Source organism: Catharus ustulatus, chromosome 1, assembly GCF_009819885.2.
Source record: "Catharus ustulatus isolate bCatUst1 chromosome 1, bCatUst1.pri.v2, whole genome shotgun sequence".
NCBI lineage: Eukaryota > Metazoa > Chordata > Aves > Passeriformes > Turdidae > Catharus > Catharus ustulatus.
In genome coordinates, this window is record NC_046221.1 from 164,040,304 (window position 1) to 164,066,529 (window position 26,226).

Below are 26,226 nucleotides of genomic sequence, written 5' to 3' on the forward strand. Positions count from 1 at the left end.
ATCTTTGCGTGTCCCAGCATGGTTGGGATTCCCTTGGAATTCCAGGAATGAACCCTGGGAAAACTTTGGGAATTCCTGACTGACTGTTCTGGGGTTTTATTCCCGGAATTCCTGCAGGGTCTGGCTTCCTGTTTTGGGATTTGTGCCCGAGATCACCTGGAAGAGACTTTGGAGAAGTTGGAGGAGTTCGTGAAATCCGACGTCTTCAAAAAATCCTTGGGATTGTTCAGCATCTTCAAGGTGGGAATGGGAAAAATGGGAATGGGAATAATGGGAATAATGGGAAGAATGGGAAGAATGGGAATAATGGGAAAAATGGGAATGGGGAATCCTGCTAAAAATCCTGGAATTTCAAGGAAATCCTCCCCAAATCTGGGAATTCCAAGGAATTCCTCCACAGTTCCTGGAATTCCAAGGAAATCCTCCTCAATTCCTGGGATTTTAAGGAATTCCTGCTGAATTGCTGCAATTCTGTGACATTCCTACGAAGATCCTGGAAATCCAAGAAATTTTTTCTCAAATCCTGAGATCTCATGGATATCTTCCTGGAATTCCAAGGAATTTCTGCTGAAAATTGTTGTTGAATCCTGCTAAAAATCCTGAGATTCCAAGGAAATCCTCTTCAAATCTTGGAATCCCTTGGCAATCCTCTCAAATCCTGGAATTCCAAGGAATTTGTGCTCAAATCTGGCAATTCCAAGGATTTCCTGCTGAAAAATCCTGGAATTTCAAGGAAATTCTCCTCAGTTGCTGGAATTCCAAGGAATTCCTGTTGAATTCCTGTGACATTCCTCCTGAAATCCTGGGATTCCAACAAAATCCTTCTCAAATCCTGGAATTCTGCTGAATTCCTCATAAAATCCTGGAATTCCAAGGAAATCCTTCTCAAATCCTGGAATTCCAAGGAAATCCTTCTCAAATCCTGGAATTCCAAGGAATTTGTGCTGAAATCCTGGAATTTCAAGGAATTTGTGCTGAAATCCTGGAATTTCAAGGAAATCCTTCTTAAAACTGGGAATTCCAAGGAATTCCTGCTAAAATCATGGAATTCCTTGGAAATCCTCCCCAAATCCTGGAATTTTGCTGAATTCCTCCTAAAATCCTGGAATTCCAAGGAAATCCTCCTCAAAACTGGGAATTCCAAGCAATTCCTACTGAAATCCTGGAATCCCTTGAAAATCCTTTCAAATCCTGGATTTCCAAGGAATTTCTGCTGAAATCCTGGAATTTCAAGGAAATCCTCCCCAAATCTGGGAATTCCAAGGAATTCCTCCACAGTTCCTGGAATTCTAAGGAAATCCTCCTCAATTCCTGGGATTTTAAGGAATTCCTGCCGAATTGCTGGAAATCTGTGACATTCCTACTAAGATCCTGGAATTCCAAGGAATTTCTTCTCAAATCCTGGAATCTCATGGAAATTTTCCTTAGAATTCCAAGGAATTTCTGCTGAAAATTGTTGTTGAATCCTGCTAAAAATCCTGAGATTCCAAGGAAATCCTCTTCAAATCTTGGAATCCCTTGGCAATCCTCTCAAATCCTGGAATTCCAAGGAATGTGTGCTGGATTCCTGGAATTTCAAGGAAATCTCCCCAAATCTGGGAATTCCAAGGAAATCCTCCCGAAATCTGGGAATTCCAAGGAATTCCTGCTGAAATCCTGGAATTCCAAGGAAATCCTTCCCAAATCTTGGAATTCCAAGGAACTCCTACTGAAATCCTGGAATCTCTTGGAAATCCTTCTCAAATCCTGGATTTCTGCTGAATTCCTTCTAAAATCCTGGAATTCCTTGGAAACCCTCCCCAAATCCTGGAATTCTGCTGAATTCCTCCTAAAATCCTGGAATTCCAAGGAAATCCTCCCCAAATCTGGGAATTTCAAGGAATTCCTACTGAAATCCTGGAATCCCTTGAAAATCTTTTCAAATCCTGGAGTTCCAAGGAATTTGTGCTGAAATCCTGGAATTTCAAGGAAATCCTCCCCAAATCCTGGAATTTTGCTGAATTCCTCCTAAAATCCTGGAATTCCAAGGAAATCCTCCTCAAATCTGGGAATTCCAAGGAATTCTTCCACAGTTCCTGGAATTCCAAGGAAATCCTCCCCAAATCTGGGAATTCCAAGGAATTCCTGCTGAAATCCTGGAATTCCAAGAAAATCCTCCTCAAATCCTGGAATTGCACGGGACCCCAACCATCCCCTCCCACCAGGATTTACAACAATTTTTCCGTCAAAACCCGCCTGGAAAAAATGGGAATACTTTCTGATTCTTTTCTGGAATTCCCAGCATTCCCAAATCCCACTTTTTCCATGTTTTTTCCATGTTTTTTCCATGTTTTTTCCTCAGGAAAGGAGCGAGGGGGAGCTGGAGAAGCTGCGGAGCGGCCTCGTGCTCTGCTACGGCCGCGTGGCCGAGGCGGCGCCTCCGGAATTGCTCCATTCCCGCCTGGAATCGCAAATCCTGAAAAACCTCCTGCAGCACGGCCACACCAAGGTGAGATTCCGGGATTTTCTGGGAATTTGGGGGAATTTTTGGGGAATTTTAAAGGAATTTTTAGGAAATTTTCTAGGAAATGTATGGAATTTTTTCAGGAATTTTGCGGGAATTTTCTGGGAATTTTCCAGGAATTTTCCAAGAATTTTTCAAGATTTTTTGGAAAATTTTCCAGGAGTTTTCTGGGAATTTTGCAGGAATTTTCTGGATATTTTCCAGGAGTTTTCTGGGAATTTTCCAGGAATTCTCTGGACATTTTCCAGGAGTTTTCTGGGAATTTTCCAAGAATTTTTAGAAAATTTTCCAAGACTTTAATAGGAATTTTCCAGGATTTTTCCAGAAGTTTTCTGGGAATTTTCCAGGAATTTTCTGGGAATTTTACAGGAATTTTCTGGACATTTTCCTGGAATTTCTGGGGAATATTTTGGGAATTTTACAGGAATTTTCCAAGAATTTTCCAAGAATTTTCAGGAAATTTTCTGGAACTTCTATGGAAAATTCCCAGGAATTTTCCAGGAGTTTTCTGTGAATTTTCCAGAAATTTTCTGTGAATTTCCCAGGAGTTTTCTGGACATTTTCCAGGAATTTCTGGGGAATTTTCCTTGAATTTTCCAAGAATTTTCCAAGAATATTCCAAGAATTTTTAGGAATTTTTCCAAGACTTTAATAGAAATTTTCTGGGAATTTTCTGGGAATTTTCTGAGAATTTTACAGGAATTTTTCAGGAATTTTCCAGGAATTTTCTGGGAATTTCTGGGGAATTTTCTGAGAATTTTCCAAGAATTTTTCAAGAATTTTTGGGACATTTTCCAGGACTTTAATGGAAATTTTCCAGGAATTTTTCAGGAATTTTCTGGACATTTTCCAGGAATTTTCCAGAAATTTCCCAGGAATTTTCCAGAAATTTTACAGGAATTTCTGGGGAATTTTCCAAGAATTTTTAGAAAATTTTCCAAGAATTTTTAGGAAATTTTCCAAGACTTTAATAGAAATTTTCCAGGAATTTTCCAAGTGTTTTCTGGGAATTTTCTAGGAATTTTCTGGACATTTTCCAGGGATTTCTGGGAATTCTCCAGGAATTTCTGGGGAATTTTCCAGGAATTTTCCAAGAATTTTCCAAGAATTTTCCAAGAATTTTTAGGAGATTTTCCAAGACTTTAATAGAATTTTTCCAGGAATTTTCCAGGAGTTTTCTGGGAATTTTACAGGAATTTTCTCTACATTTTCCAGGAATTTTTGGGGAAAATTTGGGAAAATTTACAGGAATTTTCCAAGAATTTTCTAAGAATTTCCAGGAAATTTTCTGGGAATTTTCTACTATTTTTTTTAGGAATATTTTGGGAATTTTCCAGGAATTTTCCATCAAATGTCTGTGAATTTTCCAGGAATTTTCCAACAATTTTTTCCAGAAATTTTCCAAGAATGTTTTGGGATATTTTTTAATTTTCTGGGAATTTTCTGGTAATGTTCCAGGAATTTTCTGAGAATTTTCCTGGAGTTTTCTGGGAATTTTACAGAAATTTCTGGGGGATTTTCTGACAATTTTCCTTGAATTTTCCAAGAATTTTTAGAAAATTTTCCAAGACTTTAATAGGAATTTTCCAGGAATTTTCCAGGAATTTTCTGGGGAATTTTCCAGGAATTTTCCAAGAATTTTTCAAGAATTTTTCAAGAATTTTGGGGAAATTTTCCAGGACTTCTATGGAAAATTTCCAGGAATTTTCTTGGAATTTTCTGGGAATTTTGCAGGAAATTTCTGGTCATTTTCCAGGAATTTTCCAGGAATCTTCCAGAATTGGGTGGGAGGTTTTCCAAGGGGGTCATTCCAAGAGGTTTGGAAGTTTTAGGGTTGGGTTTTGCCAGTGAAATTTTGGGGGTTTCCAACTGGAATTTTATTTTTTTCCTGATGGGATTTGGGATTTTCAATGGAGCTTAATTTTTTCCTGGTGGGATTTAGAATTTCCTGATGAAATTAAATTTTTTTTCTCCTGGAATTTGTCTTTTTCCAAGGGAATTTTGATTTTTTCCAAGGAAATTTTTGATTTTTTTTAAAGGAAATTTTGGTTTTCCTGATGGATTTTTGTCTTTTCCCACTGGAATTTTGATTTTTCCATGGAAATTTCTCTTTTTTTCCTGCTGGAATTTATTTTTTACCCAAATAATTTTGGTTTTTCTGATGGGATTTTCTTTTTCCCGCTGGAATTTTGTTCCTTCCCGCTGGGATTTGGGATTTTCCTGATGGGAATTTTGTTTTTCCGCCCGTTCAGGTTCTGGGAATAAAAGTAGAGACCAAGGTAGGGAAATTTGGGATTGGCCTTGGAATTTTCTCTCTTTCTGCTTTTTTCTCTCGTTCTGGGCTGGAATTGCTTCCTGAGAAAACGCCGGAATTCCTGGGAAAAATCCTGGGAAAAAGGGATGGGAAAAGGCAGAGGGGCCTGGACCTTCCAGCCCAGATCATTCCAGAATTCCACAATTCTCTAATTCTGTGATTCCAGAATTCTGTGATCCCAAAATTCCAGGGTTCTATAATCCCACAATTCCATAATTCCATAATAAAATAATTCCCTAATTAAATAATTCCATGATCCAAGAATTCCACGATCCCAAAATTCCATGATCTCAGAATTCTGTGATCCCAGATTTCCATGATTTCATAATTCAGAAATCCTACTATTCCATAATTCCATAATTCCCTGATTCTGGAATTCCCCAATCCTGGAATTCTGTGATCCCAGAATTCCATGATCCCAACATTCCATAATTCCATCATTAAATAATTCCATGATCCCATAAATTCAATGATCCCAGAAATCCATGATTCCCTGATTCTGTCATTAAATAATTCCATGATCCCAAAATTCTGTGATCCCATAAATCCCATGATCCCAGAATTCAGTGAATCCATGATTCCACAATTCCAGAATTCCAGAATTCCCTGATTCAGGAATTCCACAATTCCATAATTCCACAATTTCACAAATCCATGATTCCATTTCCCTAGAATTCTGTGATCCCAGAATTCCAGAATTCCATGATTCCATCCTCAAATAATTCCATAATCCCAGAATTCCATTATTCCATAAATTTTATGATCTCAAAAATTTTGTGATCCCATAAATTCTGTGATCCCAGAATTCCATGATCTCATAATTCTGTAATTCTGTTATTCTGGAATTCCACAATTCCAAAATGTGATGATCCAAGAATTCCATGCTCCCATAATTCTGGAATTCCATTATTCTGGAATTCTACTATTCCATAATTGAATTATCCCAAAATTTGGTGATCCCTGAATTCCACGATTCCATGAATCTGGAATTCCACCATTCCAGAAATTCCATAATGATGTGATTTCAGAAATTCCATGATTCTGCAATTCCACAGTCCCATAATTCAGGAATTCCATTATTCTGGAATCTCATGATCCCAGAATTCAATGAATCCACGATTCCATAATTCTCTGATTATGGAATTCCACATTTTCATAATTCCATGATCCCATAAATCCATGATTCCATCATCCTGGAATTCTGTGATCCCACAATTCCATTATCCCAAAATTCCGTAATTCCATGATTCCATTATTAAATAATTGCATCATTAAGTAATTCCATGATCTGAGAATTCCATAATTCCATAAATTCCATGATGTCATAAATTCCATGGTCCCATAAATTCCATGATCCCTGAATTCCATGATCCCATAATTCCATGACTCCTAAATCCCATAATCCTAAAATTTGATGATCCCAGAATTCCACGGTCCCGTGATTTTGCAATTCTGTGATCCAAAAATTCAATAATTCCATGATCCTGTAGTTCCATGAATCTGGAATTCCATTTTTCCAGAAATTCCATAATTGTATGATTCCAGAAATTCCATGATCCCAGAATTCCATGATTCCATAATTCCATGATCCCAAAATTTGGTGATCCCAGAATTCCACGATCCTGTGATTTTGGGATTCTGTGATCCAAGAATTCAATAATTCTACAATCCCATAATTCCATGATTCCATTAATTCCACAATCCTATAACTCCACTATTCTGTAATTCCATGATTCCATGAATTTGAAATTCCATGATCCCAAAATTCAATAATCCCATGATTCCAGAATTCCATGATCCCAAAATTCAATAATTCCAGAGTTCCATGAATTCCCTGATCCCAGAATTCCATAAAATCCCCTGAAATTCCCCATCTTCCCCAAGACCTCCTCAGTCCGGGATCCATCCCAGGAGTTTTCCTTGGGATAAATCCCAAGGAATTCTGGGATTGGGGCATTCCCGGCGTTTTTCCATGGAATTTTCCCGTTGGGAATTCTTTCCTCGGGCTCCTCTAACGGCTTCTGCCAGAATTCCCGGATTTTTCCTGGAATTCTGGGTGTTTCTTCCGGGAAAATCCAGGAATTCCCGGATTCTCTTGGGATCTGTTGCTGCAATCTCAACTTTCCAGGGGCTCTGGGGATTAAGTATTAATTAATGAGTATTAATTAATGAGTATTGATTAATTAACCACTGCATGATTTCCATTGCATTAATCTTACAGTGATGTCACCATTAAGGGAATATTAATGTAATCTATTAATTAAATATTGATTTGTTATTGATTAATTAATGAACTTGTGGTTAACGATTCTGTTATTAATCGGTGTTGCTCTTAATCAGTATTAATCTATATTAATTAGTATTCATCGTAATTATCAGTTATTTATATTAATTGTTATTAATTACTGTTACTATTAATCGGTATTAATCCATATTAATCCATATTAATTAACATTATAATTATTAACTATTAATTGTTATTTACAGTATTAGTAATTATTAATTGTTATTAATTGCTGTTACTGTTAACGTTAATACATATTAATTGCTATTAATGATTAATTATCAATTATTTGCATTATTAATTATTCTTAGTCATTACATATCAGTGTTAGTGTTGCTCAGTATTAACCCCTGTTAATTAGTATTAATCATTATTATCAGTTGTTTACATTGTTAATTGTAATTAGTCATTAGCTGGTGTTGCTATTAATGAGTAATTATCCCTATTAATTAGTACTCACTGTTATAATTACTGCTAATTTACATTATTAATCATTGTTAGTAATTATCAATCAGTGTTACTACTAACCAGTGTTAATTAATATTAAGCCTTATTAATAATCATATTAATTAGTAATAATAATAATTATTGCCGACATGATGAATTCCAATAGCAACATTCCCACGGATTATTCCAGCTCCTCCCATCCCTTTCCAGTTGTGATCCTGGTGATCCCAATGATCCCAGTGATTCCAGTGATCCCAATCCCAGAGATCCCAATCCCAGAGATCCCAGAGATCCCAATCCCAGTGATTCCAATGATCCCAGAGATCCCAATCCCAGTGATCCCAATCCCAGTGATCCCAATCCCAGCAATCCCACTGCCGCTGATCCCAATTCCGGAGATCCCAATTCCAGAGATCCCAATCACACTGATCCCACTGACCCCAATCCCACTGACCCCAATCCCAGTGATCCCAATCCCACTGATCCTGGTTTCAGGGCTGATCCCACTGACTCCAATCCTGCTGATCCCAGTCCCGCTGATCCAAATCCCACTGATCCCAGTTTCCAGGCTGATCCCACTGACCAAATCCCAATGATCCCAATCCCACTGATCCTGGTTTCCAGGCTGATCCCACTGACCCCAATCCCACTGACCCCAGTCCCACTGACCACAATCCCGCTGATCCCAATCCCACTGACCCCAAACCCAATGATCCCAACCCCACTGATCCCAGCCCTACTGATCCCAATCCCACTGATCCCGGTTTCCAGGATGATCCCACTGACCCCAATCTCACTGACCCCAATCCCACTGATCCCGGTTTCCAGGATGATCCCACTGATCCCATTCCAATGGTCCAAATCCCACTGACCCCGATCCCACTGATCCCAATCCCACTGATCCCGCTTTCCAGGATGATCCCACTGACCCCATTCCAATGATCCAAATCCCACTGACCCCAATCCCGCTGATCCCAGTCCCACTGATCCTGGTTTCCAGGCTGATCCCACTGACCCCAATCCCACTGACCCCAATCCCACTGATCCCGGTTTCCAGGATGATCCCACTGACCCCATTCCAATGATCCCAATCCCACTGATCCCAATCCCACTCACCCCAATCCCACTGATCCCAATCCCGCTGATCCCAGTTTCCAGGCTGATCCCACTGACCTCAATCCCACTGATCCCAATCCCACTGACCCCAATCCCACTGACCTCAATCCCGCTGATCCCAATCCCACTGATCCCAATCCCACTGATCCTGGTTTCCAGGCTGATCCCACTGACCCCAATCCCACTGACCCCAATCCCACTGACCCCAATCCCACTGATCCCGGTTTCCAGGATGATCCCACTGACCCCATTCCAATGATCCAAATCCCACTGACCCCAATCCCTCTGATCCCAATCCCAATGACCCCAATCCCGCTGATCCCAATCCCACTGATCCCATTTTCCAGGCTGATCCCACTGAGCCCAATGCCGCTGATGCCAATCCCATTGCTCCCAGTTTCCAGGATGATCCCACTGACCCCAATCCCAACGACCCAAATCCCACTGATCCTGGTTTCAGGGCTGATCCCAATGATCCCAATTTCTGGGCTGATCCCACTGCCCCCAATCCCACTGATCCCAATCCCACTCACCCCAATCCCACTGACCCCAATCCCAATGATCCCAACCCCACTGATCCCAATCCCACTGATCCCAGTCCCGCTGATCCTGATCCCAGTTTCCAGACTGATCCCACTGACCCCAATCCCAGTGATCCCAATCCCACTGATCCCGGTTTCCGGGCTGAACATGCTGATCCCAATCCCACTGACCCAAATCCCACTGACCCCAATCCCTCTGATCCCAATCCCAATGACCCCAATCCCGCTGATCCCAATCCCACTGATCCCGGTTTCCGGGCTGATCCCACTGACCCCAATCCCAACGACCCAAATCCCACTGACCCAAATCTCAGTGACCCCAACCCCACTGACCCCAATCCCACTGATCCCAATCCCACTGATCCCAACCCCACTGACCCCAATCCCACTGATCCCAATCCCACTGATCCCAATCCCACTGATCCCAATCCCAGTTTCCAGGCTGATCCCACTGACCCCAATCCCGCTGATCCCAATCCCACTGATTCCGCTTCCCAGGCTGATCCCACTGACCCCAATCCCTCTGATCCCAATCCCGCTGATCCCGGTTTCCGGGCTGATCCCACTGACCCCAATCCCAGAGATCCCAATCCCACTGATCCCAATCCCAATGATCCCAATCCCAGTGATCCCAGTTGCTAGGCTGATCCCACTGACCCCAATCCCACTGATCCCGGTTTCTAGGATGATCCCACTGACCCCAGTTCCACTGACCCCAATCCCATTGACCACAATCCCGCTGATCCTGGTTTCCGGGCTGATCCCACTGACCCCAATCCGTCTGATCCCAATCCCAATGATCCCAATCCCGCTGATCCTGATCCCGGTTTCCAGGCTGATCCCACTGACCCCAATCCCACTGATGCCAATTCCACTGATCCCAATTCCACTGATCCCGCTTTCCAGGCTGATCCCACTGACCCAAATCCCACTGATCCTGGTTTCCAGGCTGATCCCAATGATCCCAATTTCCAGGTTGATCCCACTGACCCAAATCCCACTGATCCCAATCCCGCTGATCCCAGTTTCCAGACTGATCCCGCTTTCCAGGCTGATCCCACTGACCTCAATCCCGCTGATCCCAATCCCACTGACCCCAATCCCACTGATCTTGGTTTCCAGGCTGATCCCACTGACCCAAATCCCAGTGATCCCAATCCCACTGATCCCGGTTTCCGGGCTGAACCTGCTGATCCCAATCCCACTGATCGCAGTCCAATCCCACTGATCCCGGTTTCCGCGCTGATCCCACTGACCCCAATCCCACTGACCCAAATCCCACTGACCCCAATCCCTCTGATCCCAATCCCAATGACCCCAATCCCGCTGATCCCAATCCCGCTGATCCCAGTTTCCAGGCTGATCCCACTGACCTCAATCCCAATGATCCCAATCCCACTGACGCCAATCCCAGTGATCCCAATCCCACTGACCCCAATCCCAGTGATCCCAATCCCACTGATCCCGGTTTCCAGGATGATCCCACTGACCCCAATCCCAATGATCCCAATCCCACTGACCCCAATCCCAATGATCCCAGTCCTGCTGATCCCAGTTTCAGGGCTGATCCCACTGACCCCAGTCCCACTGATCCCAGTTTCCGGGCTGATCCCAATCCCAATCCCATTCCCAGGACACGACGCTGAAGCTGAGCCTGGCCCGCAGCATCTCCATGATCAGCCGGGCGCTGGCTCGCGGGAATTCCAGGAATTCTGGGAATTATTATGGGAATGACACCGGGAATTATCCCGGGAATGGCCCCGGGGGCTCCGTCAGCATCGCCCGCAAGGCCGAGCTCGTGGCGCTCATGGTGGTGAGACTGGGAGGGACTGGGATGGACTGGGATGGGATAATGGGATACTGGGATGGACTGGGATGGAGTGGGATGGACTGGGATAGACTGGGATGGACTGGGATAGACTGGGATGGGATAATGGGATACTGGGATGGACTGGGATGGGATTCATGGGATGGGATGTGATAATGGAATGGGATGGGATAATGGAATGGGATGAGATGGGATAATGGGATGGGATAATGGGATGGACTGGGATGGACTGGGAGGGACTGGGAGGGACTGGGATGGACTGGGATGGGATAATGGGATAGTGGGAGGGACTGGGATGGACTGGGATGGGATATTGGGATACTGGGATGGGATAATGGGATACTGGGATAGAATGGGATGGACTGGGATGGGACTGGGATGGGACTGGGAGGGACTGGGATGGGATATGGGATGGGATAATGGGATACTGGGCGGCACTGGGATGGGATAATGGGATGGGATAATGGGATGGGATAATGGGATGTGATGATGGGATAGATTGGGATGGAGTGGGATGGATTGGGAGTGACTGGGAAAGGACTAGAAGGCACTGGAATGGACTGGGATGGGATACTGGGATGGGATACTGGGATGGGATGGGATAATGGGATGGGATAATGGGATACTGGGATGGACTGGGATGGGATCCATGGGATACTGGGATAGACTGGGAGGGACTGGGGTCCAGGAATCCTGGAAACATCCCAGAATTCCCACCTGGATCCTTTGGAATTCTGGGATGACCTGGGATGGCTCCTGGAAAAACCTGGATCCCTCTGGATCCTTTGGGATATTCCAATCCCAATCCCAATCCCATTCCCAATCCCATTCCCGTTTTTTTTCCTTTTCCCAGGAATTCCTCAGGGCGGAGCCTCCGGACGCGCTCCGGACGCGGCTCCGGCAGCAAGCGCTGAGCACCTGCAGCCACCTCCTGTATCCTTGGGAATTCTGGGAATTCCCCTTCCCAGATTTTCCCGCATCCTGGGATTAATCATTCCCAATTAATTCCCAATTAATAATTCCCAATTAATTCCCAATTAATAATTCCCAATTAATTCCCAGTTAATAATTCCCAATTAATTCCCAACCCCTCCCGTGTCCCCCTGGTCATTCCCATTCCCGGATTTTCCCTGATTCTGCAATTAATAATTCCCAATTAATAATGATTCCCAATTAATAATAATTAATTCCTAGTGAATCCATTCCTGGATTTTCCCTGATCCCGGGAATTCCCAGCGCTCTGGAGCCATTCCCAATTAACAACAATTCCTAAAAAATAATTCCCAATTAATAATTAATTCAGTAATTCCCAATTAATAATTTGTTCCTAATTAATAATTCCCAATTAATAGTAATTCCCAATTAATTCCCAATTAATAATTAATTCCCAATTAATTCATTCCCAACCTCCCCCATGCCCCCCTGGCCATTCCCATTCCCAGATTTTCCCTGAACCTGCGATTAATAATTCCCAATTAATAATTCTCAATTAATAATTCCCAATTAATAATTAATTCCCAATTAATTCACTCCCATCTCCTCTTGTGCCCCCCTGGCCCTTCCCTTTCCCAGATTTTCCGTGATCCTGGGATTAGTAATTCCCAATTAATAATTCCCAATTAATTCCCAGTTAATAATTCCCAATTAATAATTCCCAATTAATAGTAATTCCCAGTTAATAATTCCCAATTAATTCATTCCCAGCCCCTTCCATGCCCCCCTGACCATTCCCATTCCCGGATTTTCCCTGAACCCACGATTAATAATTCCCAATTAATTCCCAATTAATTCCCAATTCCCAATCATCAGCGATCAATTCCCGGATTTTTCCTGATCCCGGATCCGTTCCCAGCCCCCTGGAGCCGGCCCTGGGCGAGGCCGAGCGCTCGGAGCTGCTGCAGACGGCGCTGGGATCCGTCCTGGCGCTGCCCCCGACGGAATCCCCGAAAAACCGGGAACAGCCGGGGGCTCCGGTGGGAATTCTGCGGGATCCGGGCGGGGAAATTGGGATTTTCCAAATGGGAATTATAGGATTTTCCTGTTGGGATTTTCAAAAAGGGAATTACAGGATTTTCCAGTTGGGATTTTCCAGCTCATCATTCCAGGATTTTCCAGTTGGGATTTTCCAAACGGGAATTACAGGATTTTCCAGTTGGGAGTTTCCAAATGGGAATTACAGGATTTTTGAGTTGGGATTTTCCAAATGGGAATTACAGGATTTTCCAGTTGGAAATTCTGGGATTTTTCCAGTTGGGATTTTTTCCATCCAGGATTTTCCACATGGGAATTACGGGATTTTTCCAGTTGGAAATTCTGGGATTTTCCAGCTCAGCATTCCAGGATTTTCCAGCTGGAAATTCTGGGATTTTCCATCCAGGTTTTTACAGCTAGGAATTTTCCAACTGGGAATTTCCAGCTCAGAATTCCAAGATTTTTCCAGCTGGGGAATTTAAAAGATTTTCCAGTTGCAATTTTCCAGCTGGGATTTTTCCATCCAGGATTTTCCAGTTGGGATTTTCCAGCTCAGCATTCCAGGATTTTCCAGTTGGAAATTCTGGGATTTTCCAGTTGGGATTTTCCAGCTCAGAATTCCAGGATTTTTCCAGTTGGGATTTTTCCATCAAGGATTTTCAACATGGGAATTACAGGATTTTTCCAGTTGGAAATTCTGGGATTTTCCAGTTGGGATTTTCCAACCAGAATTTTCCAGTTGGAATTTTCCAGCTCAGAATTCCAGGATTTTTCCATCTGGGAATTTAAAAGATTTCCCATTTGGGATTTTCCAGTTGGGATTTTCCCATCCAGGATTTTCCACATTGGAATTACAGGATTTTTCCAGCTGGAAATTCTGGGATTTTCCGGTTGGGATTTTCCAGTTTATCATTCCAAGATTTTCCAGCTGGAAATTCTGGGATTTTCCATCCAGGATTTTGCAGCTGGGAATTTTCCAGCTGGGTTTTTCCAGCTCAGAATTCCAGGATTTTTCCAGATGGGAATTTAAAAGAATTTAAAATATTTTCCAGTTGGGATTTTTTCCATCAAGGATTTTCAACATGGGAATTACGGGATTTTTCCAGTTGGAAATTCTGGGATTTTCCAGTTGGGATTTTTCCATCCAGGATTTTCCATATGGGAATTATGGGATTTTTCCAGTTGGAAATTCTGGGATTTTCCAGTTGGGATTTTCCAGTTCATCATTCCAGGATTTTCCAGTTGGGATTTTCCACCTCAGAATTCCAGGATTTTCCAGTTGGGATTTTCCACATGGGAATTACAGGATTTTCCAGTTGGGATTTTCCACATGGGAATTCTGGGATTTTCCAGCTGGAAATTCTGGGATTTTTCCAGTTGGGATTTTTTCCATCCAGGATTTTCCACATGGGAATTCTGGGATTTTCCAGTTGGAAATTCTGGGATTTTCCATCCTGATTTTCCAACTGGGATTTTTCCATCCAGGATTTTCCACATGGGAATTACGGGATTTTTCCAGTTGGCAATTCTGGGATTTTCCAGTTGGGATTTTCCATATGGGAATTACAGGATTTTCCAGTTGGGATTTTCCAAATGGGAATTCCAGGATTTTCCAGTTGGGATTTTCCAAATGGGAATTCTGGGATTTTCCAGTTGGAAATTCTGGGATTTTCCAGTTGGGATTTTCCAGGTCAGAATTCCAGGATTTTCTAGTTGGAAATTCTTGGATTTTTCCAGTTGGGATTTTTCCATCCAGGATTTTCCATCTGGGAATTATGGGATTTTTCCAGTTGGAATTTTCCAGTTGGGATTTCCCAGATCATCATTCCAGGATTTTCCAGCTGGAAATTCTGGGATTTTCCATCCAGGATTTTGCAGCTGGGAATTTTCCAGCTGGGATTTTTCTGCTCAGAATTCCAGGATTTTTCCAGATGGGAATTTAAAAGAATTTAAAATATTTTCCAGTTGGGATTTTTCCATCAAGGATTTTCAACATGGGAATTACAGGATTTTTCCAGTTGGAAATTCTGGGATTTTCCAGCTCATCATTCCAGGATTTTTGACTTGGGATTTTCCAGATGGGAATTATGGGATTTTTCCAGTTGGGATTTTCCACATGGGAATTTCAGGATTTTCCAGTTGGAAATTCTTGGATTTTTCCAGTTGGGATTTTTTCCATCCAGGATTTTCCACATGGGAATTATGGGATTTTCCAGCCGGAATTTTCCAGTTGGGATTTTCCAGATCATCATTCCAGGATTTTCCAGTTGGGATTTTCCACCTCAGAATTCTAGGATTTTCCAGTTGGGATTTTCCAAATGGGAGTTACAGGATTTTCCAGTTTGGATTTTCCAAATGGGAATTCTGGGATTTTCCAGTTGGCAATTCTTCGATTTTTCCAGTTGGGATTTTTTCCATCCAGGATTTTCCACATTGGAATTCTGGGATTTTCCAGTTGGAAATTCTGGGATTTTTCCAGTTGAGATTTTCCAGATAGGATTTCCAGAATTTTCCAGATGGAAATCTTGGGATTTTCTTCTTTCCCAAAAAATCCTGGGATTTTCAAGGCTGTATCCACAAGAATTTGCACCCCAAAATTGTGAAAAATCTGAAATTCCCAATTTTTTTTTCTGGAATAACGACAATCTGAGATGGATTTGCCAATTTCCAAATCCAAAATTCCCAGATTTTCTTCTTTCCCAAAAAATCCTGGGATTTTCAAGGCTGTATCCACAAGAATTTGCCCTGAAAATTTGGGAAAAATCCCAAATTCCCAGATTTTTTTTCTGGGTTAACGACGACCTTGGATGGATTTGACGACTTCCAGAAGTTTTTCCAAGCCCAAAATTCCAGGATTTTCTTTTTTAAGAACCTTTCCCCCCCAAAAAATCTGGGATTTTCAAGGTTGATTCCACAGGAATTCACCCCAAAAATTTGGGAAAAAAATCTCAAATTCCTAAATTTTTTTTTTTCTGGGATAACAACGACCTTCCCAATTTTTCTGAGCGTGGAATTCCCGGATTTTTTTTCCAGGATCTGTTTGAGGACGCTCTGGGATCCCTCCAGGAGCTGCTCCAGGGGCTCCTCCGGCGGCGCCTGAGCCCCCACGGCCTCCAGGAGATCTTTGCCGTGAGTCCAAATTTTTGGGAATTTTTTTTTGAATTTTCAGGGATTTTTTGGAAATTTTTTGGGAATTTTCGGGGATTTTTGGGACTTTTTGGGAAATTTTTTGGGAAATTTTCAGGGATTTTTGGGAAATTTTTTGGGAATTTTTTGGGTTTTTTGGGACTTTTTGGGAATTTTTTTTTTTAATTTTCAGGGATTTTTTGGGATTTTTTTTAATTTTTGGGGATTTTTTGGGAATTTTTTGGGAAATTTTCAGGGATTTTTGGGGATTTTTGGGAGAATTTTGGGGAATTTCGGGGATTTTTTTGGGAATTTTCTGGGATTTTGGGGAATTTTAGGAATTTGGGGGAATTTTGGGATTTAAAAAAAATTTCTGGGATTTGGGGAATTTTTGGGATTTTTTTGGGGAATTTTTTGGAATTCTGGGAATTTTTTGGGAATTTTTTGAGATTTTTTTTTCATTTTCGGGGATTTTTTTTGAATTTTTGGGGAATTTTTGGGGATTTGGGGGAATTTTGGGAATTTTGGGGAATTTGGGGATTTAAAAAAAATTTCTGGGATTTGGGGAATTTTTGGGATTTTTTTGGGAATTTTTTGGGTTTTTTGGGACTTTTTGGGAATTTTTTTGGGAATTTTCAGGGATTTTGGGGAATTTTTTGGGGGGAATTTTCGGGGTTTTTTGGGAATTTTTTTTGAATTTTCGGGGATTTTTGGGAATTTTTGGGAATTTTTGGGGGATTTTTCAGGGGTTTTTGGGAATTTCCGGGAATTTTTGGGGGATTTCTGGGGGATTTTTGGGAAATTTTTTTTAATTTTTAGGGGGATTTTTTTGGATTTTTTTTGAATTTTTGGGGATTTTTTGAGGGAATTTTGGGAAATTTTGGGGATTTTTTTGGGAAATTTTTGGGATTTGGGAAAAAATTTTGGGAATTTTGGGGAATTTTGGGATTTAAAAAAAATTCTGGGATTTGGGGAATTTTTGGGATTTTTTTGGGGAATTTTTGGGGATTTTGGGAATTTTTGGGGGGATTTTTTTGGGATTTTTTTGGGATTTTTTGGGGGGAATTTTCAGGGATTTTTGGGAAATTTTTGTGGATTTGTGGGAGTTTTCAGGAATTTTGGGATTTTTTTTTAATTTTCTGGGATTTTGGGGAATTTTTGGGATTTTTTGGGGGAATTTTTGGGGATTTTGGAGAATTTTGGGGAATTTTTGGGAGGTGGTTTCGGGATTTGGGAGCTGTTGGGATTGTGGGGAAGTTTTGAGGAATGGGAATTGTGGGAATTCTGGGAATTCTGGGAATAATGGGAATAATAAGAGTGAAAAATTTAGAATGGGAATAATGGGAAAGGGGATTCTGGGAATGATGGGAATGGGAAAGAAAAATTGGGAATGGGAATGTGAAATTCCACAGAAATGGGAAAATGGGAATGGAAATTCTGGGAATGAGAATAATGGGAATAATGGGAATAATGGGAATAATGGGAATAATGGGAATGGAAATAGGAATTCTGGGAATTCTATGGAAAATGGTAATAATAGGAATGGAAATTCTGGAAATTCTGGGAATGGGAATAATGGGAATTCAGGGAGTAGGAATTCTGGGATTGAGAATGGAAAATTGGGAATGGGAATTCTGGGAATAATGGGAAAAATTAGAATGAAAAATTGGGAATGGGAATTCCTGGAATGGGAATCAAAAAGACATTGAATTGCAAATTCTGGGAATGGGAAATTTGGAATAATGGGAATTCTGGGAATTCCCATTTTGGGAATGGGAATTCTGGGAATTGTGGGAATAATGGGAATAATGGGAATTCTGGGAATGGGGAAATTCCAAGGAGCAGCTCTGGAGTCTCATCCCAGAGAAAAGCGGGATCAAGGCCATCCCGGGTCGGATTTTTTGGGAATATTCTCCTAGAAAAAGCTGCCTGGGCTGGAATTCCGGCCTGGAATTCCAATTCCCATCTCTATGGAACTCTCCCCTCTCCCCAAAGTTTCCCTGCAGAATTCCAGGATTTTCCCACCAGAATTCCTGGATTTTCCCTGCAGAATTCCAGGATTTCCCCCCCTAAAATTCCAAGATTTCTCTCCTAGAATTCCAGATTTTCCCCACCAGAATTCCAGGATATTTCCCACCAGAATTCCAGGATTTTCCCTGCAGAACTCCAGAATTTTCCTGGCAGAATTCTGGAATTGTTCCCGCCAGAATTCCAGGATCTCCCCCCTAAAATTCCAGGATTTCTCCCCTAGAGTTCCAGATTTTCCCTGCAGAATTCTGGGATTTTCCCACCAGAATTCCAGGAATTTCCCTCCACAATTCCAGGATATTTCCTGCAGAATTCCAGGATATTTCACACCAGAATTCCAGGATTTTCCCACCACAATTCCAGGATTTTCCCTCCACAATTCCAGGATTTTCCCTGCAGAATTCCAGGATTTTCCCACCAGAATTCCTGGATTTTCCTGGCAGAATTCAGGGATTCTCTTGCCAGAATTCCAGGATTTTTCCTTACAGAATTCTGGGATTTTCTCACCAGAATTCCGGGATTTTTCCCACCAGAATTTCTGGGATTTTTCTGCCAGAATTCCAGGATTTTTCCACCAGAATTCCTGGATTTTCCCTGCAGTATTCCAGAATTTTCCCTGCAGAATTCTGGTATTTTCTCACCAGAATTCCAAGATTTTCCCAGCAGAATTCCAGGATTTTCTCCCCTAGAATTCCAGGGTATTTCCCACCAGAATTCCAGGATTTTCCCTGCAGAATTCCAGGATTTCCCCCCTAAAATTCCAGGATTTTCCCCACCAGAATTCCAGGATTTTCCCTGCAGAATTCCAGGACTTGTTCTACAGAATTCCAGGGTATTTCCCACCAGAATTTCAGGATTTTCCCTGCAGTATTCCAGAATTTTCCTGGCAGAATTTAGGGATTCTCTTGCCAGAATTCCAGGATTTTTCCCTGCAGAATTCTGGGATTTTCTCACCAGAATTCCAGGATTTTCCCAGCAGAATTCCAGGATTTCTCCCCTAGAATTCCAGATTTTCCCTGCAGAATTCCAGGACTTTCCCTCCAGAATTCCAGGACTTGTCCTACAGAATTCCAGGGTATTTCCCACTAGAATTTCAGGATTTTCCCACCAGAATTCCTGGATTTTCCCTGCAGTATTCCAGAATTTTCCCTGCAGAATTCTTGTATTTTCTCACCAGAATTCCAAGATTTTCCCAGCAGAATTCCAGGATTTTCTCCCCTAGAATTCCAGAATTTCCCCCTAGAATTCCAAGATTTCTCCTCTAGAATTCCAGATTTTCCCTGCAGAATTCTGGGATTGTTCCCACCAGAATTCCAGGACTTTCCCTCCAGAATTCCAGGATTTTCCCTGCAGAATTCCAAGATCTTCCCACCAGAATTCCAGGACTTGTCCTACAGAATTCCAGGATATTTCCCACCAGAATTCCAGGATTTTCCCTGCAGAACTACAGAATTTTCCTGGCAGAATTCAGGGATTCTCTTGCCAGAATTCCAAGATTTTCCCTGCAGAATTCTGGGATTTTCTCACCAGAATTCCAAGATTTTCCCATCAGAATTCCAGGGTTTTCTCCCCTAGAATTCCAGAATTTCCCCCTAGAATTCCAAGATTTCCCCCCTAGAATTCCAGATTTTACCTCTAGAATTCCAAGACTTTCCCTACAGAATTCCAGGATATTTCCCACCAGAATTCCAGGATTTTCCTGCCAGAATTCCAGGATTTTTCCCCCATTCCCAGCATTTAGGTTCCTGGATCAAATCCCCACGGGAACAGGAACGGGAACGCGCCCTCGGCATCAGCAAATCCCTGCTGGAATTTTTCCTGGAAAATCTCCACGTCAGCGTGAGTTTCCCGCCATTCCCTCTTCTCCCAACCTCTGGAATTCCCAGATTTTATTCCCAAATTTTTATTCCCAGTCCATCACTCCTTTCTACAACCTGAGCTCGCTCCTGGCCCTGCTGGCTCCGCGCTGCTCCGACGGAATTCCCAAAATCCGCGCGGATTCCGTGGATTGCGTCCGGTCCCTGCTCCGCATCCAGCTCTGCTACGAAGGTGGGAACGGGGAAAAAAAAAATTCCCAAATTTCCAGGATATTCCTGAAACCTGAATTTCATTTTTGGGGTTTTTTTTGGGATTTTTTGGGGATTTTTTGGGATTTTTGGGAATTTTTTCCCAAGGTTTTGGGGGTGTGGAGTTCTCGGAGTGTCCACGAGGGGGCGCTGTTTACCTTTCAATTTTTTTTTTTTGGGAAGTGCCTGGATTTCCAAACAATTCCAAGGAATTTTTGGGATTCAGTCCCATCGAATTCCAGCTTTTCCGTGGAATTCTGGGAATTTTGGGGATTCAATCCCACCCAAATTCTGGGTTTTCCAAGGAATTCCAGGATTTTTTGGGATTCAATCCCATCCAATTCTGGATTTTCCAAGCTCCCAAAGAGGGAATTCCATGGAATTCCAGGAATTTTTGAGGTTTCAATCCCATTGAATTCCTGCTTTTCCGAGGAATTCCAGGAATTTTTGAGATTCAATCCCAAAGTGGGAATTCCATGGAATTCTGGGAGTTTTGGGGACTTTTTTGGGGATTTTTTGGGAATGTTTTCCCGAGTTTTTGGGATTTTAGGGGTGTGGAGTTCCTGGAGTGTCCACGAGGGGGCGCTGTTTACCTTTCAATTTTTTTTGGGAAGTGCCTGGATTTCCAAACAATTCCAAGGAATTTTTGGGATTCAATCCCATCAAATTCCAGTTTTATCCAAAGAGTTCTGGGAATTTTTGGGATTCAATCCCATTGAATTCCAGCTTTTCCATGGAATTCTGGAAATTTTGGGGATTCAATCCCACCCAAATTCCAGCTTTTCCAAACTCCCAAAGAGGGAATTCCATGGAATTCCAGGAATTTTTGAGGTTTCAATCCCATTGAATTCCTGCTTTTCCAAGGAATTCCAGGAGTTTTTTGGGATTCAATCCCAAAGAGGGCATTCCATGGAATTCTGTGATTTTTTGGACTTCAAACCAAACAAAATCCGACTTTTCCAAACTCCCAAAGAGAGAATTCCATGGAATTCCAGGAATTTTTAGGGTCAATCCCAAAGAGGGAATTCCATGGAATTCCAGGAATTTTTAGGGTCGATCCCAAAGAGGGAATTCCATGGAATTCCAGGAATTTTTGAGGTTTCAATCCCATTGAATTCCAGTTTTTCCAAGGAATTCCAGGAGTTTTTTGGGATTCAATCCCGGGAATTCCATGGAATTCCAGGAATTTTTAGGGTCAATCCCTAAGAGGGAATTCCATGGAATTCCAAGAATATTTGAGGTTTCAACCCCATTGAATTCCTGCTTTTCCAAGGAATTCCAGGAATTTTTGGGATTCAATCCCAAAGTGGACATTCCATGGAATTCTGGGATTTTTGGGGACTTTTTTGGGGATTTTTTGAGAATGTTTTCCCAAGGTTTTGGGATTTTGGGGGTGTGGAGTTCTCAGGGTGTCCAGGAGGGGGCGCTGCTTCCCTTTGGATTTTTTTGGGACGTGCCCGGATTTCCAAACAATTCCAACGAATTTTTGGGATTCAATCCCATCAAATTCCAGTTTTTCCAAAGAGTTCTGGGATTTTTTGGGATTCAGTCCCATCTGATTCTGGATTTTCCAAGCTCCCAAAGAGGAAATTCCATGGAATTCCAGGAACTTTTCAGAGTCAATCCCATTGAATTCCTGCTTTTCCAAGGAATTCCAGGAATTTTTGGGATTCAATCCCAAAGAGGAGGTTGTGTGGAATTCCTGGAATTCTGGGGGACTCCATCCCATCAAATTCCAGCTTTTCCAAACTCTCAAAGAGCGAATTCCATGGAATTCCAGGAATTTTTGAGGTTTCAATCCCATTGAATTCCTGCTTTTTCATGAAATTCCAGGAGTTTTTTTGGATCAATCCCATCGAATTCCAGCTTTTCCAAACTTCCAAACAGGGAATTCTATGGAATTCCAGGATTTTTTCCCCTATTTTGGGATTTTTGGGAATGTTTTTCCCAAGGTTTTGGGAGTGTGGAGTTCTCGGGATGTCCAGCAGGGGGCGCTGTTTCCCTTTGGAATTGGAATTCCAGGATTTTTTTGGGATTCTATCCCATCAAATTCCAGCTTTTCCGTGGAATTCTGGTATTTTCTGGGGTTCAATCCCAAGAATTCTGACTTTTCCAAGAAATTCCAGGATCTTTTGGGATTCAGTTCCATCAAATTCTGAGTTTTCCAAGGAATTTCAGGAAATTTTTGGGATTCTGTCCAATTAAATTTCAGCTTTTCCATGGAATTCTGGGAGTTTTGGGGAGTTGATTCCATCAAATTCCAACTTTTCCAAGGAATTCCACAGATTTTTGGGATTCAACCCCATTGATTTCCAGGTTTTCCCAACTTCCAGAGAGGGAATTCCATGGAATTCTGGGAATTTTGGGGATTTTATCCAACCAAATTCCAGCTTTACCATGGAATTCCTGGAGTTTTTTTAATTCCACCCCATCAAATTCTGGTTTTTCCAAAGAATTCTGGGAATTTTCCCATTTTTTCCTTTCCCAAAAATCTCCTGAGGGAAATTCCCAAAAATTCCTTCTGGAATTCCACAGCCTGGATGGATTCCAAGAGTTTTTCCAAACCTGAAATTCCAAGATTTTCTTCTTTCCCAAACTTTTCTGGGATTTTCCATGGAAAAATTTCCCCCCAAAAATCAGAAAAAAAAGGAGAAAATTCCCACATTTTTCCTGGGAATTCTGGGAATTTTCATGAGATGAATTTGATGACTCCCAAAGATTTTTTCCAGAATTCCCAATTTTTTTTTTCCAAACTTTTCCAGGATTTTTCAACAGCTCCTTCCCAGATTTGAGGGTGAAATTCCTAAAAAAAAAAAAAAAAAATTGGGAAAAGGAGCAAAATTCCTTCTGGAATTCCAAAATTTCTGAGAATTTCTCCTTTTTTTCCCCCCAAATTTTCCATGGAATTCTCATTTTTCCAGGTTTTTCTCGGGATCATCAGGATGAGCTCCTGGAAGGGCTGGAATTGCTGAAGGAGGGGCTGGAAAATCCAGATTTTTCCATCCTGTTCCACACCTGCACCCGCATGGGCTCGGTGAGAATCGGGAATTCTGGGAATTCTGGCACTGGGGGAGGTTGGGAATTTGTTGGGAATTTTGGGGAATTTTTTGGGAATTTTTAAAAGCAATTTTTGGGATTTTTTTTATTATTTTTTGGGGATTTTTGGGAGGATTTTTTTCTTAATTTTGGGGAATGTTTTTTTAATTTTGGGGGATTTTTTTGGATTTTTTTATTTTTTAGGGATTTTTTATTTTGGGGAATTTTTTTTTAATTTTGGGGGATTTTTTGGAATTTTTTGGGGAGTTTTGGGGGGATTAGTGGGATTTTTCTGGCAGAACTTTTTTGAATTTTGGGGGAATTTCTTTGGATTTTTGGGGGGATTTTTTGGAATTTGTTTTTTAATTTTTTGGGGATTTTAAAAAGATTTTGGGAGGGGAAATTTCTGTGAATTCTGGGGGAATTTTTTTCTTAATTTTGGGGATTTGGGGGGAGATTTTTTGGGAATTTTTCTGGAATTTTTGGGGCTTTTTTGAGGTTTTTTGGGATTTCTGGCATTTTGGGGGGAATTTCTGTGGGGATTTTTGGGGATTTTTTTGAGGGGGGAGGATTTTTTTTATTTTTTTGTTTTAATTAATGGGATTTTCTTTTTTATTTTGAGGGATTTGGGGGGCATTTTCCACAATTAAAAAAAAATATGGACTTTTAGGGATTTTGGGGAATATTTTGGGGTTTTTTAAAATGGGATTTATGGGATATTTTGGGGGAATTTTAGAGGGATTTTTTTTGGGATTTCCTGACATTCTGGGGGAAATTTTTTCTTTTGTTTTGTTTTTAAATTTCGTTCTATTTTTTTATCCACTTTTTCCCTTTTTGGGAATTTTTTTTTTTTACATTTTCTGCCATTTTGAAGCAATTTTTTTTTTAATTTCTTCAATTTTGGGACTTTTTTTTTTTTTTAATTGTCTTCCATTTTTATCCATTTTTTCCCCTTTTTTTTTATTTTTTACTGCCTGAATTCCCGAATTTTTTTCTTAATTCCCAATTTTTTTCTGAATTCCTAATTTTTTCCTAAATTCCCAGATTTTTTTCTGAATTCCCATTTTTTTCCCCAGGTGATTGGGAAGCGAATTCCCCCTGAGCAGCTCCTGCAGCTCCTCCTGGAGCTGTTCCAGGCCTGGGACGATCCCGACGGGAATTGTTCCCGCGCCGCCTCCGTGCTCTGCAATTCCCTGCTCCGGGAGCGGGGCGGGATCCTGCAGGAAAAGGTGATGGAATTCCCAGAATTCCTGAAAATTCCTGACATTCCTGATGTGTTTCTCGATGTAATTCCCAGAATTCTTGAAATTCCCAGCAGGATTCCTGACTTTCTGAAATTCCCAACGTCCCCGAATCCCAAAAATTCCAAAAATCCCAAAAAATCCCAAAAATCCCAAAAATTCCCAGAATTCCCAAAATTCCAAAAATTCCCAAAATTCCCAACATAGTTCCTGAAATTCCCAACATTCCAGAAATTCCCATCCACAGAATTCCCAAAATTCTTGAAATATTTCCCAGCATTCCTGAAGTTACCAGAATTCCTGGAATTTCCAACATCCCCAAAATTCCCAACGTTCCCAATATTGTCAAAATTCCCAAAATTCTCAAAATTCCGAACATTCCAGAAATTCCCAACATTCCAGAAATTCCCATCCACAGAATTCCCAAAATTACTGAATTAATTCCCAGCATTCCTGAAGTTATCAGAATTCCAGGAATTCCCAACATCCCCTAAATTCCCAAAATTCCAGACGTCCCCAAAATTCCCAAAATTCCCAACATAGTTCCTGAAATTCCCAACATTCCAGAAATTGCCACCCACAGAATTCCCAAAATTCTTGAAATAATTCCCAGCATTCCTGAAGTTACCAGAATTTCTGGAATTTCCAACATCCACAAAATTTGGGGAATTCAGCCAAAAAATGGGAAAAACCCCAAAATTGGGATCCTTTTCCCAATTTTTATTCCCAAAATCCATCCATGGATCATTCCCAGGATCTTTTCCTGGATCCCTTTTCCCAATTTTCATCCCAAAATCCATTCCTGGATCATTCCCATGAACTTTCCCAGCTTTCCCTGGATCCCTTTTCCCATTTTTTACCCCCAACCCATCCATGGATGATCCCCAGGAACTTTTCCAACTTTTCCTGGGTCCCTTTTCCCAATTTTTATCCCAAACCCCATCCCTGGATCATTCCCATGAACTTTCCCAGCTTTTCCTGGACCCCTTTTCCCAATTTTTACTCAAATCCCATCCTGGATGCCCAGGAGTTTTTCCACCTTTCCCATCTTTTTCTGGATTCCTTTTCCCAATTTTTACCCCAAACCCCATCCCTGGATCATTCCCAGGAGCTTTTCCAGGATCCCTTTTCCTGATTTTTACCCCAAAATCCATCCATGGATCATTCCCAGGAACTTTTCCTGGATCCCTTTTCCCTATTTTTATTCAAAAATCAATCCCTGGGTTGTTCCAGGAGCTTTTCCAGCTTTTCCTGGATCCCTTTTCCCAATTTTTATCCCAAACCCCACACATGGATGATCCCCAGGAGCTTTTCCTGAATCCCTTTCCCCAATTTTCCCCCCTAACACCCCCTGGATGATTCCCAGGAATTTTCCTGGATCCTTTTCCCAATTTTTACCCCAAACTCCACCCCTGGATCATTCCTGGAGCTTTTCCTGGATCCCTTTTCCCTATTTTTATCCCAAAATCCATCCCTGGGTTGTTCCAGGAGCTTTTCCAGCTTTTCCAGGATCCCTTTTCACCATTTTTTATCCCAAAATCCATCCCTGGATCATTCCCAGGAATTTTCCTGGATCCCTTTTCCCAATTTTTACCCCAAAATCCATCCATGGATCATTCCCAGGAACTTTTCCTGGATCCCTTTTCCCAATTTTCATCCCAAAATCCATCCCTGGATCATTCCCATGAACTTTCCCAGCTTTCCCTGGATCCCTTTTCCCATTT

At 41.7% G+C, this 26,226-nt stretch overlaps 1 protein-coding gene across 1 annotated transcript in view; it reads left to right on the forward strand.

Moving 5' to 3' along the window:
* Window positions 1-26,226, forward strand: part of MROH1 (maestro heat like repeat family member 1) — a 122,919-nt gene that overhangs the window by 64,580 nt on the left and 32,113 nt on the right. Inside the window, exons 20-30 of the mRNA XM_033071687.2 lie at window positions 118-240; window positions 2,342-2,488; window positions 4,756-4,782; window positions 10,840-11,019; window positions 11,888-11,967; window positions 12,887-13,007; window positions 16,039-16,134; window positions 19,894-19,998; window positions 20,073-20,208; window positions 23,147-23,259; window positions 24,338-24,490. Of these exons, the coding sequence (XP_032927578.1) occupies window positions 118-240; window positions 2,342-2,488; window positions 4,756-4,782; window positions 10,840-11,019; window positions 11,888-11,967; window positions 12,887-13,007; window positions 16,039-16,134; window positions 19,894-19,998; window positions 20,073-20,208; window positions 23,147-23,259; window positions 24,338-24,490 (1,281 nt within the window). The remainder of the gene's footprint in view (window positions 1-117; window positions 241-2,341; window positions 2,489-4,755; window positions 4,783-10,839; window positions 11,020-11,887; window positions 11,968-12,886; window positions 13,008-16,038; window positions 16,135-19,893; window positions 19,999-20,072; window positions 20,209-23,146; window positions 23,260-24,337; window positions 24,491-26,226) is intronic.